Raw genomic sequence first — 17,227 nt, forward strand, 5'->3', positions numbered from 1 at the left:
TGCCCCAACCACTGAGGCCAAAGAAGCTGAGGTTGATCGGTTCTATGAAGACCTACAACACCTTCTAGAACTAACACCAAAAAAAGATGTCCTCTTCATCATAGGGGATTGGAATGCTAAAGTAGGAAGTCAAGAAATCACCGGGATAACAGGCAGGAAAGGCCTTGGTGTACAAAATGAAGCAGGACAAAAGCTAATAGAGTTTTGCCAAGAGAACATGCTGATCATAGCAAACACTCTTTTCCAACAGCACAAGAGGTGACTCTACACATGGACATGACCAGATGGTCAATATCGAAATCAGATTGATTATGTCCTTTGCAGCCAAAGATGGAGAAGCTCCATACAGTCAGTAAAAACAAGACCTGGAGCTGACTGTGGCTCAGATAATGAGCTGCTTCTTGCAAAATTTCGGCTTAAATTGAAGAACGTCGGGAAAACCACTAAACCGTTCAGGTATGACCTAAATCATATCCCTTATGAATATACAGTGGAGGTGAGGAATAGATTTCAGGGATTAGACCTGATAGACAGAGTGCCTGAGGAACTATGGACGGAGGTCGGTAACATTGTTCAGGAGGCAGCAACGAAATCCATCCCAAAGAAAAAGAAATGCAAGAAAGCCAAGTGGCTGTCTGAGGAGGCTTTACAAGTAGCTGAGGAAAGAAGGGAAGCGAAAAGCAAGGGAGAAAGGGGAAGATATACCCAACTGAATGCAGAGTTCCAGAGAATAGCAAGGAGACACAAGAAGGCCTTCTTAAATGAACAATGCAAAGAAATCGAGGAAAACAACAGAATGGGAAAGACGAGAGATCTCTTCAAGAAAATGGGTGATCTCAAGGGAACGTTTTGTGCAAAGACGGGCATGATAAAGGACAAAGAAGGCAGGGACCTAACAGAAGCAGATGAGATTAAGAAGAGGTGGCAAGAATACACAGAAGAACTATACAGGAAAGATCTGAATGTCCCTGATAGCCATGATAGTGCGGTCACTGAACTTGGGCCGGACATCCTAGAGAGTGAAGTCAAGTGGGCCTTAGGAAGCATTAGTAACAACAAAGCTAGCGGAGATGACAGTATTCCAGCCGAGCTATTTAAAACCCTAAAAGATGATGCTGTTAAAGTGCTGCATTCAATATGCCAACAAATCTGGAACACTCAACAGTGGCCACAAGACTGGAAAAGGTCAGTTTACATTCCAATTCCAAAGAAGGGCAACGTCAAAGAGTGTTCAAACTACCGCACAATTGCGCTCAATTCACATGCCAGCAAGGTGATGCTCAAAATCCTACAAGCTAGGCTTCAGCAGTATGCGAACTGAGAACTACCGGAAGTACAAGCTGGGTTTCGAAGAGGCAGAGGAACTACAGATCAAATCGCCAACATTCGCTGCATCATGGAGAAAGCAAGAGAATTCCAGAAAAACGTCTATTTCTGCTTCGTTGACTACGCTAAAGCCTTTGATTGTGTGGATCACAACAAACTGTGGCAAATTCTTAAAGAGATGGGAGTACCAGACCACCTTACCTGTCTCCTGAGAAACCTGTACGAGGGCCAAGAAGCAACAGTAAGAACCAGACATGGAACAACCGATTGGTTCAAAATTGGGAAAGGAGTACGACAAGGCTGCATATTGTCACCCTGCTTATTTAACTTATATGCAGAGTACATCATGAGAAATGCCGGGTTGGATGAATCAGAGGTCGGAATTAAGATTGCTGGGAGAATTATCAACAACCTCTGATATGCAGACGATACCACCCTAATGGCAGAAAGTGAAGAGGATCTAAAGAGCCTCTTGTTGAGGGTGAAAGAGGAGAGTGCAAAAGCTGGTTTGAAACTCAGCATTCAAAAAACGAAGATCATGGCATCTGGCCCCATCACTTTCTGGCATATAGAAGGGGAAGAAATGGAAGCAGTGACAGATTTTACTTTCTTGGGCTCCAAGATCACCGCAGACGGTGACTGTAGCCATGAAATTAAAAGATGCTTGCTCCTGGGGAGGAAAGCTATGGCCAACCTAGACAGCATAGTAAGAAGCAGAGACATCACCTTGCCGACAAAGGTCCGTCTAATCAAAGCTATGGTTTTCCCAGTAGTAATGTATGGCTGTGAGAGCTGGACTATAAGGAAGGCTGAGCGCCGAAGAATTGATGCTTTCGAACTGTGGTGCTGGAGAAGACTCTTACGAGTGCCCTGGACTGCAAGGAGGTCAAATCAGTCCATCCTAAAGGAAATCAACCCTGACTGCTCATTGGAAGGACAGATAATGAAGCTGAAGCTGAAATATTTTGGCCACCTAATGCGAAGAGAAAACTCCCTGGAAAAGACCCTGATGCTGGGAAAGACTGAAGGCAAAAGGAGAAGGGGACGGCAGAGGATGAGATGGCTAGATAGCATCACCGATGCAATGAATATGAACTTGAGCACGCTCCGGGAGAGAGCGCAGGACAGGAGGGCCTGGCGTGCTATGGTCCATGGGGTCACAAAGAGGCGGACACGACTGAATGACTGAACAACAAAATTTTATCATATATCTAGAAAACAATAAGAAGGCAGAAAAACAACAACCAAAGACAACGTAACCATGAAAACCCCCTGACAACAGTCCCCTAACAATGGGGGCACAATGGTTTGCTACCAGAAACTTTGTGACACAAATAATATACTACTAAAACTGCTACTACTGCTGCTACCACTACTCCTACTAAGTGTGCTGTATAATCTTTGTTTAGCTGTTATAATGTCCAGATGCTCAGGGCAGAAGCAGGAAAATATTGTTGTAAATCCAGTTGTGATGTATGTTGAATAACACTCCATGCTATCTGTCTGTCTCTGTCTTTCCTTGAGTCAAATGTAAATCATGAGGGTTTTCCCCCCTGATATTGCCAAATTGTCTGTTATCCCCCCCACCTCCTGCTGTGTAAGTGTCTGGCGAGTGGCAATTAACAAGAATGATAGCAAGCCTTTACATTTAATCCTTCCATTAGATCCTTCATATAATGCTAATAATAAAAAAATGTTCTGGGTCATATAAAATTGTTTCTATTCATTATTTCTCTATACAATACTTTCCATGCAGAACTTTCAAGGAGGTTCCTTGGATGGAGGCTGACACTGATCTAAATGGCCTGTTGTCCCATAATTTGGTCCAGTGAGCATCTTCTAGTTCCCTTCTTAAATCACCTTCCCACACTTTCTTCAAGCCAGCCATAGAACCCATTTAGGCATCCATTAAAACAGTGTAAAATAAAGATACAATTCCCTTACCCCCTTCTGTACCATTAACATTGCTTATTCTAGTCCTGTTAAGGTCCTAAGAGTGTATGTCTATATGTGAGGATCTTTGAGGAAGCAAGACAGCTTCCTAAGTCAACTCAGAGTTCATCTTTTGATTTTGGTTTATCCTGGGAATAAAAGAAACTCAACCAAACATATCCCTTCTTTTCTCACTTGGGAATCCTAGTTATGACAGTGGTATCCAGATTACCTTGGTGAGAGGAGACCACACCAGAGACAAGATAGCTTGCCCCTTTTTCCAGATCATGAAGATAGTTTTGGTCTTTGGTTTTTAATATTGTTTATCTCCTTTATTTGTATGGATTGAAAAGGCAAAGCCCATAAGGGGCCTTTGTTCAACATTTCTTCTTCCAGACATATCCAGCTTTTGTTTGCCTTCATAATGATAAAGTGGAGATGCCACAACTGGAAAGCATGAAAGGTCTGGGCCTCCCCAACCTCCTCTGCCTGGGTTTTTGTAATACAGTGTTAATGCCAGGAGAGGTCCTTTGGCTTGAAAATAAATGAATTAAGTTGAGATTGCCAAGATATTCGAGTCTTTGGCTGGAGGAGGATGGGAAAGACCTGAAATAATAATAATTTTTTAAAAGGAATCATGGATATTTGAGTTGCAGCAATTCAACCTAAAATTGACAGGTTCACTTTGCACCATTTCTTTAGGTCCCTGGTCATAGTTTTTTGTTTGTTTTTTTATAAGAAAGCCATAATTTATTTTAAATAATTTGCTAGTTTTCCTGGGAATATGAATTCCCAGGTATCTGAAGGAGGTTCTGCAAACTGGAGTTCTGAAAGCATGGCTAGTACAATGTTGATGACTGGGGTGAATGTTGCATGACATGATAGTGGATTTTTCATGAGTAACTTTTTAACTTGCCACTTGCCTACAATTTTCTAATTCTTCCTCCAGATTCTTCTTTTAAAGTAGAGATGATTGGCATGGATCCCCCAGCATGATTGTTATGTCATCTGCACAGATGTTTATCACATGTTTTTCACTCCATCCCCTGTATCTAGCAATGCCAGAATGTTGATGACTAATATTAGTCAACGGTTCCAGGGAAAGGGTGAAGAGCAGAGGTGACAGGGCACAGCCCTCTTTTGTTCCCCATTCCAAAATGATATTTGGACAGTGCACATTGTTACTACACATGGTTGCTTTTCTAGTAGCATAGAGTTTGGAAATTGCAGTCACAACTTTGGTTCCTCACTGATAATCATTCAAGACTCTTACCAAATACTGCCGCTCAAGACAGTCAAAGGCCTTGAATATGTTGAGCAAAATTAATGACAGTGGGTGGCCTGTTTTGGTTGCATCATAAATAACATTTAACCCCATTGTATTAGATCTAATATATTAGATCTAATGCATTATTCCTCTTTGAGGAATAAATCCAGTCGGATATACATGAATTAAATTGCCTACCACCTTATTTAATCATTGAACTAAAATCAATTATTATTTTTTTATCCTGTTTAAGTAATATAATGGGGCAACAGGATCTCACCTTTGTATTGTGTTTTCCAAGTTTTGGCATTATTATTAAACTAGATGTCTTCCAGGTACCTGGGGGATCTTCTCCCTCGCAGATTTTAGAAAAAAGCTGAGCAAGTCTAGGACTCAATAAATCCTTATGCTTTTATTTATTTATAAAATGAACTTCCAAATCTCTCAGGATCAGAATCTCTATTATATTTCAAATGTTTGATGGTTTGCTCAACCTCCTCTAGTGATATGTCTCTGTTCAACAGTTTTGGTTGGCTTTTGTTAATTGGAGCAATGCCACTCTTCTTCCAATACTTATTTATAAGGTCCACACTTGGGGAGGTTGTATGATATAGCTGTGCATAAAAATCTGCAAAGAGGGAGTTAATTTGCATATGATAAACTATTAAGGTGCCATTATATCTACTTATTGAATATATTTTAGATTTCATTTGTGTCATTTTAAGCACTCTAGCCAGTATTTTTGAATGCTTGTTACCAAAGGACTTGTTATTTTTGTCAACCATAAATTGATCATATTCCTAACAGGATACATTGTGGAACTGAAAGATCCATAGCATTGTAATATAGTTTATATGTGTCTTGATTCTGTTAACAACTAACATATAAAAGAGATTTGCTTTTGATTAAAAATACCTGCCAGGCCAGCACATTCCAGGGCTCCAGCTTTCTTCCAGACCTCCATAATTTGTATTTGGATGTTGATGTATGCCTGGAATGTAGAGCATGTGCCACAGCAAGGGCTGCATTGTACACATTGTAGCTGTGACCAGTCATACCCATTTCAAAGACAGTTCCAGGAAGGCTCTCCAGTTTCTCCTTTCCACTGCAGTCTTTCTGGAATGCTTCACTCTCAAAGGTTCTTTTCAATGAACAATTGAAGGTCTTCTCCCAGAATACCTTGATAAAGCCATCTTCTTTTGCCCAGGAAGGATTTACACTCTGAAGAAATTGCCTGAATCCCAATGGTTCCTTTGAGTGAACTGCAAAGGATAGCATACCATGGAGGGATTGTATATCATGACCTCTTAGACTGGTGCTTGATGTGAAATCCCAGTATGTTGTCATAACCCACACCTTACTTATAGGTGAATCCAGCACTGCTATAAGGAGTGAGTTTATTTTAATTATAGATGGATTTGAAGAATCATCAAGAAATACACTGGCCTTTTTTTCCATGAAAACAGAACTATATTCCAATTCACTGTGCAATGACCCTGCCTTTTCTCTTTTTTTTTTTTTGAAGACTTGGAATTTTTCTACAAAGGCAACACAGATGCCGCCCTGTGAAAGCATTGGCAGTAATTTCTGCAAATGCCGTTCGCCATGGATACTATCAGTAGTAAAGAGCCCAATCCATGTCCACTTGAAATGCACAAGTAACTAGACAATCCCTCTGTACTGATGTGCATCATTTGGGACCATCTGGTATAAATAATAGAATAGAGATTTGTCACCCCGTGCTGCAGAAAAAGGACCAGTAGTGAGCTGAAATAGAACATAGATGTATTTTATGAATGGACAAGTAACTGGACAATCCCAATATACTGATGAGCCCCACTTGGGACTATCTGGTATTAAGAATGAAAGCCATGGACGGGAAATGATTTTTGTTTTGTTTAATCTCTTCTGTATGATTTCTAGCATAGCTGCTGCTTCCATTTCTTATTAACATTATTGATCTAGTATAACTTTTACTTAATGACATTTTTAGACATTTAGGATTGCTCCAAGTCATCCTCAGTATCCCAACGTATGACTACCATCATTATATCATACAAGGCAAAGGTGATGCTCAAAATCCTAAAAGCTAGGCTTCAGCAGTATGTGAACTGACACTACAGGAAGTACAAGCTGGGTTTCGAAGAAGCAGAGGAACTAGCGATCAAATCGCCAACATTCTCTGGATCATGGAGAAACCAAGAGAATTCCAGAAAAATGTCTATTTCTGCTTCATTGACTATGCTAAAGCCTTTGATTGTGTGGATCACAACAAACTGTGGAAAATTCTTAAAGTGATGGGAGTACCAGACCACCTTACCTGTCTCCTGAGAAACCTGTACAAGGGTCAATAAGCAACAGTAAGAACCGGACATGGAACAACCGATTGGTTCAAAATTGGGAAAGGAGTACGACAAGGCTGCATATTGTCACCCTGCTTATTTAACTTATATACAGAGTACATAATGAGAAACGCCAGGTTGGATGAATCACAGGTCAGAATTAAGATTGCCGGGAGAATTATCAACAACCTCCGATATGCAGATGATACCACCCTAATGGCAGAAAGTGAAGAGGATCTAAAGAGCCTCTTGTTGAGGGTGAAAGAGGAGAGTGCAAAAGCTGGTTTGAAACTCAACATTAAAAAAACGAAGATCATGGCATCTGGCCCCATCACTTCCTGGCATACAGAAGGGGAAGAAATGGAAGCAGTGACAGATTTTATTTTCTTGGGCTCCAAGATCACTGCAGATGGTGACTGCAGCCATGAAATTAAAAGACGCTTGCTCCTTGGGAGGAAAGCTATGGCAAACATAGACAGCATAGTAAGAAGCAGAGACATCACCTTGCCGACAAAGGTCCGTCTAATCAAAGCTATGGTTTTCCCAGTAGTAATGTATGGCTGTGAGAGCTGGGCTATAAGGAAGGCTGAGCGCCGAAGAATTGATGCTTTCCAACTGTGGTGCTGGAGAAGACTCTTACGAGTGCCCTGGACTGCAAGGAGGTCAAATCAGTCCATCCTAAAGGAAATCAACCCTGACTGCTCATTGGAAGGACAGATACTGAAGCTGAAGCCCAAATATTTTGGCCACCTAATGCGAAGAGAAAACTCTGTGGAAAAGACCCTGATGCTGGGAAAGACTGAAGGCAAAAGGAGAAGGGGACAGCAGAGGATGAGATGACTAGATAGCATCACCGATGCAATGAATATGAACTTGAGCACATTCCGGGAGAAAGCGCAGGATAGGGAGGCCTGGCATGCTATGGTCCATGGGATCATGAAGAGTCGGACACGACTGAATGACTGAACAACAACAACATGACAGTGCTATCATTTAACTGAGTTTAACATGCAATACTGCACAGGCCCAGAACATTTGTTTTTATCAGGGCTGGTAAATAGGGTTTTGTGTTGATTTTCTTTGCTCTAAAATACCAAAAATGTAGAACCAGTTGTGAACTATGGAATGGCGGGGAGGGAAGCAGAGATATGTTAGATGTGTGCTCTTTAACCGTCTTGGGTGTCAAAACAGCAACAACTATAACAACAACCACAGACACACAATACCTCCCACACAGAAGAACATTAAAATGACTTCCAAGCAGCTGGGAATGTCTCAAAGTGAGATGAGGGCTTCCCGGCACTGCCCTCTTTATTTCCCAGGAATGCCACAGGGCTGCACATGGGGCTCAGAGAAATTCTTAGGAAATTAAGATGGTGGAGGGCTGCAGGCCAACAATGTCCTCTTCAGCATGCCAGCCACCAGGAAAAAGGAAAGGAAAAAAGAAGATGGGATCCCTGCTACTACTGGGGAAAGAGCTATGGAGAGGTAGAAAGGGCACCAGTAAGCCACCAGGTTGCTGGGGAAGCATCTAGCATGGTCAGTGAACCAATGGGAAGCCGGGCAGGTTGTTGGAGGAGCCAGCTGGAGCAACATAGGGAATTGGGGAGGGTGGAGTGCTTCTATGATTGAATGGATGGGGATTAAGGTGTTGAGATGATTCTGAGAGGAGGGATTTTGGAGGGATCTTGGAAGGCAGCAATTGTGGTTTTTCATGTGGTTTCAGAGAAGAGGAGAAAGGCAGGACTTGTGTCTATGCAGACATGTATGCATTATCCGCACAAGGGGTCCTTGCCTGTGTGTGTGTGTGTGTGTGTGTGTGTGTGCGCGCGCGTGCACACGTGCACATGTGAATGGATGGGTTCATCTGTGATGTGTGTGTAAGAGAGGGAGGGATGGAGGGAATTTGCACTGGTGCTGATCCAGGGGAAAAGAGAGAGTGTGTGTACAGATGTGTATGGGTTGTGACCTGGTGTGTGTGTCTGTGTGTGTTAGGGATGGTGGAGAATTCTGCTGCGGACCCAAATGAGGCCAGATTCAAAAGAGTCTGGCCTCCAGAGTCTACGGCGGAATGGATCACTTACCTCCACCCCCTGCCAGAATCCTCTGGAGCCAGTTCTTGTCCGCAGCAATTCCGTGGAGCCAAATGCTGGCTCTGTATCGCTGTGAGGAATGAATACAGCCGCAAATGGTGTAGTGGATGCCACTTGTGGCCATCAAGCCCTTAGTTTAACCTAACTGCAGCCACATATGGCAGCAATAAGTGCTTAATGGCCATAAGTGGCACCCATTACGCCATTTGTGGCTGTATTCATTCCTCACAGTGATACGGAGCTGGCGTGCAGCTCCGCAGAATAGCTGCAGAGAGAAGCTGGTTCCAGAGGATTCCGGCGGGAGGATCAGATCGCCTCTCCCATCTGAGTGGTTTCCCCATGGACCAGAAGGTAGGGAATCTGCCTATCCCTAGCGTGTGTGTGTGTGTGTGTGTGTGTGTGTGTGAGAGAGAGAGAGATTGTTCACATGACACGCTAACCCACACTCAGTGGTTCAGTGTGGGTTTTTGTTGAACGGGACTTTTGTTTTCTGAATCCAGGACATTTTCTGCAGGGTGGCTTGAAACAATCCTTTTGTAAATGCAGAGCTGCAGATGTTCAGATGCGGCCCCTGTTACTGCTGTCTGCTAAGCTGTGGCACATGGGTGTGTGCGTAAAGAGAGCAATTCCTTTTCTACATATGCCTAACATGGAGTTTGCCTTTTTTTTTTTTTATACAGTGGATGAGTTCATCTGTGAACCCAAAAATGAACCAGGGGTTCTGAAGGTGGCTTTTTCAAGAAAAAAATATGGCACACTGCATGGTTAACAAGTCACTCTGCAGAAAATATCCTGGGTTCAGAAAACACTGTAACTCATGGTTCAACGGAGAGCCTACGGTTCAAAAACAGTCCACTCTCAATCACTAAGTGTGGATTGGGGTGTTGTGCAAGCCCAGTCAGAGTTTCAGGTAGTGATCCAGGGTGTGAGAGAAAAAGGAATATGGGAAATGGATGGCAGATTAAGATCAGAAAAAAAAAAATGGAAGGAATAGGTGTTTGTTGGCTCAGAAAGCTTCACTCAAAGGAGTTTTTCTGTGTGTTGGGACTCAAATCTCACCCTCTACTCAGAAAGTACAAGTAAAAGCCATTTATTTGTTCTTTGTGGCTAGCCAGGGCAATGGCAGGCATTTTAAGGTGGCACCCAGGACAGATTTTCAAATGACAAAGGCAAAAAAAGTTAACAGACCCATCTCAGATGTTGTAGCAGTCGAGGAATGTAGCTCTAAAATCCATATGTGAGAGAAACATATATGTCAGCCTTCCCCAACATGTTGTGATCCAGATATTTTGGACTACAACTCCCAGCATTCCTAACGATTGGCCATGCTTGCCAAGGCTGATGAGTGCTGAAGTCCAAAACATCTGGAGTTGTCCAAGAAAAAGTTTGTTATCCCATTACTTTCACCAGATGCAATCAAACAGCACATGGGTTATCCAACCTATACTGCTTTTAGAAAAGAACAGAACAGAACAGAACAGAAAAGGAAGAAAACTTATGAAACTTATTGCACGTTTTTTTTTTTTTACTAAAGTTCCTAATTAGACCTCAGCATTAGGGAATACTCCATCAGGTATAATATCTTAAATTTCTGCCACCAAAATAAACCCTCCATAGTTCAAAGAAACTCAGTAACCTGGTTCCTATGCCATAGGGATAGGGCTGAAAACAACACTAGAGATTTTTTTTTTTTGAAAAAAATGAAAACAAAGTGTAGATATTTATTGAGGGAAATAATTTACAAAATATTAGGCTGAGGTTGCATAATGATTGTTAAAGAAATATGCTTGGTTACCATTCCTAATATGTAGGAATGTAGGGATGGGTGGAATGCTTACCTCCGGGTACAGGGAGGTGTCCGCAGTGGGGGGAGGTGATCCCTCCCTCCCCCCTGGAATCCTAGCTGGCCAGCCCTGCTCCATGGCAATTCTGCAGAGCCACCGGATCCAGAGCACCAGCGATATGGACGCCATCGATTGCCATATTGCTGGCTAGGTGGATTGACTGCGGATGCAAATGGCATCAACTATGCCATTTGCAGCTGTAAAGGTCTTAGTTTAAGCTAAATGCAGCCATTTATGGCCATTTGCCATTTGCATCCACAGTCAATATGTCCAGCCAGCGATACGGCAATGGCGGCCATATCAATGGCGCTCCGGAGCCAGCCGGCGGGGAAGATCCCACCGGCGAGGATTCCTCCAGGAGGCGAAGGTAAGTCTTCCAATCCTCCATGGACCCTTGGCGTCCAGATTCTTTTGAATCTGACCTCACTGGGGTCCATGGAGGATTTCTCCCTCATCCCTACAGAGGAGATTCTAGGTGCTGGTGCTGGGGGAACTGCAAGCAGTACTCTGCCTTCTGAATCCTGCATGTATGGGGAAGAGGAGAACTGCCACAGTCAAATGTCTTCCGAACTGTGCCTGCCATGGCTCTTTCTCTAGCTATGGGGACTTGCAGGCAAATGCCAGCTACAGAGTCGGCCTCTCCCTTTCTCTCTTCTCCAGTAACTCAGTGGGTTGCAGTGCACAAACATCAGCTAAACCGGCCTCTCTCCCACTCTGTGGGGTGCTGGGGTCAAATGCCTACTACTGCCAAAGACTCAGCTTCTGCCTAACTGTCTCCTCTCTCTGGGGCACAGTGGTCAAATACCAGAGGAAACTGGCAGCTATGGGAAATGCCAAATGTCAATACTTGATTCATTTGCCTTGGGTTCTCTCTCATCTTTGGCACCAAATACCAATTAAACAGTCACTTATTTTGCCTTAGGGCCTAATATGGCACAGAGAGCAGGGGGCAGTATTGCAACCGAAACTCTCCCGACGACCTGAGTTCAATCCCAGCGGGTCCCAGGTAGCCAGCTCAGGTCGACTCAGACTTCCATCCTTCCGAGGTTGGTAAAATGAGTACCCAGCTTGCTGGGGGAAAGGTAGTCATGACTGGGGAAGACAATGGCAAACCATCCTGCTATAGTCTGCCATGAAAACACCTGCTTAAGTGGCGTCCCTCTAGGGATCAGACATGACTCAGTGTTTGCACAGGAGGAACCTTTCCTTTCCTTCTTATTTTGCCTTGCAGAAATAGTGACTGCCTATCTTGTCTGCCTGCAGCTCTAAAGCTTTGCATAAAGGCGTCAAAAGGCCTGTTCCTTCTGCCATTTTGGAATGGAGATACCTACTCATGTCTACAAACCTACCTGTGGAGTCTTGTAATTCTCCAAGATTGTGGCAATGTCAAGAGAGATGAGAGGGTACATTCCCCCAATGATGGCTATCAAATTGTTCTGCACATCACACTCATAGTTGGGGTAGAATCTATGCGGTGAAGAAAGCAGACCAAGGGTGCCCATCTTAGTTATCTGTGGGTTGTAGTAGCTCTCATAGATGTGAAACCCAATTGTCACATTAGGTAAGACTGTGGGATTTTCATTGATCTCCTTTACAGCGAACACCAAGGCTAAGATATGCTGGTAGTTCTTTGGCATCATACTGCAATAAAATATACATACCATGTAATAAAACAATAAGAATAGCTGAAGCATCTTAGACAATTTCTTACAGCCATGATGATCTCTGATGGGCCACTGGTTGCTCTCCTGAATTATATGTCGAAGCAGAAGCACTCTTTGGCCTGGCTTAATGTTTTACCCTCTAAACTCTTCACTGGAAGATATTCCAAGTAAAGGAGAGATGTTGACCTTGCAACAACGTTAGAGTGGAATCTGTAATAAATGTTTTGTTCAATTGCTGTTACTATCAAGGTGTCAGATCTGCCCTGATACTTCCAATTACTCAATCTCTTATGTGAATCTTACTCGAAGGATCCAACAGATGAATTACCGAACGAGTTGCTAAAATTTTAAACATTGCTATTTTCACTAGATCTTCTATGGCATTGTGACTTAATTTTATGATGTAGAACAACATATTTCATTGTTATGCATTTCTGTATCTTTTGCTCATGGTCAGGTGATTGTAAATAAAAGATTCATCCATTCATCAATTAATCCATTAATTCAGTATACAACATTGCATGGCATTATTTCAGCTCTGCTGCTCCTGGTATTCTTTCCGCACTAACACAGTCCCTGACATAACCTCCCCCAAACATAGTCAAACATGATTAATTAAAAAATTTGCACCATAGAAAATATGTATGAAACAACAGAAAAACAAAAAACAAAAACTTGAGTTGACATCCACTTTTGATTTACAGTTCTTGGGATGTCATCATCTTGTTAAATGATTCCTTTTATGCTTTCTTGGAATGATGTTCCCCTTCTAGATAACCTCAAAACATGGCTTCGGTGACTTATCATGTGATTGTTGTTGTGTTGTGTTGTATTTTATGATGTCAAGCAAAGATGTCGAATTTAAAACTAGTTGACAGAGGGTAATACATTTAATCTCCTCCTCCTTTACCTTAAAATAGAGATGTGCAAAACATGAGCTTGCCAAAATTATTTGAATTCCAACTCAAAGCTCGTTCTGACCTAAGTTCATATTAATTTGCGAACCTTTTTTTTCTTCTAGCATGAAAACGTACAGACTTCTACAGATTGTTTCTGAGCATGTGTTTGCTCCAGAAAATGCAAACTGGGCAAATTCTGTATTTTAAAAAAAAGAACTGAAAGAAATATCTCATACACCCCTACTTCGTAAAGAAAAACTACCATTGGTTGCTCTTCTCAATTATGTGTAGCAGCAGTATTCTACATTGCGTGACATTCTCTGAGATCTCTAATTCTCCTTGAATGCTGCCTGTAACAATATTGTCCCTACTTTAATCCTCCCTAAGAAAGTCACAGCTGATTTTTTTGGCCCCTTGCACACCAGAGAAAATCCCTGTGACATAAGGGGGGGAGGGAAACCTGAGATCCTCCTTTGCTGTAAAGAATCTGTGAGGTCAACATCTTTTAAACAGCTGCCTTTATGTTGTCTGGGCATGTATTTTCTGCACCAGGTAACCTGGAAACATAATGGGCCTTTCTTACCCTAGGTTTTTGAGATCCACAGAGTGCTTGGAAGGGATGTCAGAGAATTCCGCCATGGACTCCAGGACTTCTTTAGTGTCCGGCCCCCGGAATCCGTGACGGAATGGCCTCCCCCCACTGCCACCCCTCAGAATCCCCCCAGGACAGAGCTTACCTGGTGGCAGATGCAGTGGAGGTGGTGGCGGTGGCGGCGGAGAAAGTAGTGGTGGTGGTGGCAGCTCCAGCTGGTCTACCAGCCACTGCTGGGCTGCTGCAGCCGCAAGTGGAGGCCATTGTAGCGGCTGCCATTTGCCTGCCTGGCTTTGTTGGTGATAGGCTACATAAATACTTATGTAGCCTATCACGGCAAAGAGCAGGGGCACAAATGGTGGCCACTACACCATTTGCACCCCTGCTGTTTGCCGTAATAGGCTACGCAAGTATTTACATCATTTGCGTCCCTGCCTTTTGCTGTGATAGGCTACATAAATACTTTATGTATTTATAAATACATAAAGTATTTATGTATTTATATATACGCTACAACGGCCGCCATTTGCAGATGCAGCAGCCCGGAAGCGGCCGGAACTCCGGCTGCGGACGGCCCTGGCCGTAGGGATGTCAGAGAACTTGTCCACGAATCTCGGGGAGGCTATATGCCAGTGCATTTGGCCCCCCAAAATTGGTGGAGAAATGGTCTGCCCCGCCGCCCCCCTCGGGACGGGACTTACCTTGTGCGAATGTCCCTGGCGACGGCGGCTCCATTTCCGACCGGCCGCCGCCATTTCCAAGTTAAAAAAAAAAAAAAGTGATAGGCTATGTAAAGATTTACGTAGTCTATCACAGCTAGATTTTTAAAAAACACCATGATAGGCTACGTAAATGTTTACATACGTTTAAGTTTTAACATAGGAACATTTAAGTTTTACACAGCCTAAAACGACTGGGTAAAAAAAAAAAAAGGCTGTCTTTGTCTATGTAAATCTTTACGTAGATTAAGACGGCAAAAATAAGGAACACAAATGGCGGCGGCTGTAGCCGCCGCCATTTGTGTATGCGGGTTGTTTTTTTTCCCCAGAGCCCTCCATGGCTGGAAATCCGGCCGCGGACGGTTCTGGCATGGCTGGAAGGAATACATAAATACGTATTTAAGGAATACGTAAATACTTACGTAGCCTATCACAGCTAATATCACGGGGGCCGTGATAGGCTACATATGTATTTACGTAGCCTATCATGACAAGCCCCCCCCCAAAAAAAACAGCAGATGCAAATGGCGGTGGCTGCAGTGGCCGCCATTTGCATTTCCTATTTTGAGCCATTTTAGCCTACGTAAATATTTATGTTATATTTATAGCGTAGTGGGCGCTATTTGCGTTCCTTTTCATTCGCCGTAATAGCCTATGTAAATACTTACGTAGGCTAAAATGGAGGGGGGGGAAAGGAATGGAAATGGCGCCCACGATGCTATTTGCATTGTCTTTTTTTCACCGTAATAGCCTATGTAGATATTCACGTAGGCTAAAATGGCTCAAAATAGGGAACGCAAATGGTGGCCGCCTCAGCTGACACCATTTGCGTACACTGTTGGGATTTTTTGGATTGCTGAGATAGGCTACCTAAATAGTTACACAGCCTATCATGGCAGCTTCGTAGGACGGAAATGGCGGCTGCTATGGCAGCCACCATTTGCATCTGCAGCAGGCCGTCCGCGGCCGGAACTCCAACTGTGGATGGCCCTGGCCAGTGGTGCCGGACAGTTTAGGATTTTGGGGGGAGGGCGGAGTGCCTCCCCCCCACCATGAATCACCCCATCGAAAAGGTAAGTGACTTTCATACATCCTTAGTTCCTTTTCCTTTCACCATACTTTTCATCATATTTGCAGTATTTGGGACAGCCAACAATTTCTTTCCTCCATTTACATTAGGGTTGTTTTATTTTTCAAAGCAAATCCCTTCAGCATGTTCATATCAGTCATTATTTTCTGGAAGAAAATGCCAATGAGGTTCCTCCACCCACCAGACATCTGTTGGATGCAAGACTCTAAACAATTGTTGCTTCACAGAATTAGACACTCTCATGAAACAGAGGAATGTATTTAAGGTGTTCGTTACAAATAGAAAATGAAATAGGATGATGGTTGAAGTCTTTTACAGAGCCTCTGCTCTGTTGGTAAGTTCCTCCTAGAGTACAGATGGGCAACCTCGGTCTCTCCAGATGGTCCAGCCTTGGCTTCCCATCAGCCCTAGCCAGCATAGGCAATGGAGAGAGGTGATGGGAGTTGTACATCAAATCATCTGGAGGGCCACAAGTTGCGTCTCCCAGCCACAACGTGTGCTATCTTCAGCAAAGCTGGCAAGGAAGTCCTCTGGGGATGCTTTTCATGCAGACCAGTCGGTCAGTTGCAATCTCAGTGGTGGAAATGGTTGAAATGAATGAGTTCTGACATTGCTATGGGATGTTCTGTATGACAGGCAGGACTGTAATGCACATTGTCAACACTCTGCATTTCCTTCTATCACAGAGTACATAGTCAAAGCCATATGGAAACTGTAGCTATTTAGTCCTCTGAACATATGTGCCAGCTGCTTTAATACCATCTACATAACAGCTAGCATTTCTAAAGTAATTTACAGTGTTTGCATCTGCTTCATATACATTGTCCAAGGAATCCTTAAAACAATCCTGTTATATAAATTAGATCTGGAGACCAACCTAAAAGCCTTTAAAACAGGATTTAACTAATTTAGAGAGCAATTCTAGTTCCCCCCCCGCCAGATTTTTTCTTTCTTTCAAGGAGCCATGTCGTCCTGGCAGTAGCGATGGCAGAGAATTCCACCACAGATCTCGGTGAGGCCGAATGCCAGTGCATTCGCCCCCCTGAAATCTGTGGTGGAACAGCTTGCCACCCCCCACCCTCCTGCAGATCCCCCCTGGGATGAGACTTAGTTTTTACTAAGTTTTTACATAGCCTAAAACGTCTGGATAAAAAAAAAAAGCATACGCAAATGGCGGCGGCTACGGCTGCTGCCATTTGTGTTCCTTATTTTGGGCCGCTTTGCTATTTGCGTTCCCCTTATTTTCGCCACCTTAGTCTACATAAATATTTACGTTAATTAAGATGGCAAAAATAAGGAATGCAAATGGCGGCCACCACCATTTGTGTATGCGTTCCCCCCCCCCCGAGCCCTCCACAGCCGGAAATCTGGCTGCGGACGGCTCTGGCCTGGCTGGGTCTGGCCGGCTGCTCCATGGAGCTGCTGTGGAGCACAGCCTGCCACGGAGGATTCCGGGGGG

At 43.5% G+C, this 17,227-nt stretch overlaps 1 protein-coding gene across 1 annotated transcript in view; it reads right to left on the reverse strand.

The window, feature by feature from the left end:
• Positions 1–12,441, reverse strand: part of LOC146341757 (vomeronasal type-2 receptor 26-like) — a 28,482-nt gene extending 16,041 nt beyond the window's left edge. The window contains exon 1 of the mRNA XM_084807656.1: positions 12,154–12,441. Coding sequence (XP_084663782.1) covers positions 12,154–12,441 — 288 coding nt within the window. The remainder of the gene's footprint in view (positions 1–12,153) is intronic.
• Positions 12,442–17,227: the final 4,786 nt, after the last annotated feature.

The sequence above is a fragment of the Heloderma suspectum genome, chromosome 6 (genome assembly GCF_057233095.1).
Source record: "Heloderma suspectum isolate Gila_16-S chromosome 6, 16-S_ref, whole genome shotgun sequence".
NCBI lineage: Eukaryota > Metazoa > Chordata > Lepidosauria > Squamata > Helodermatidae > Heloderma > Heloderma suspectum.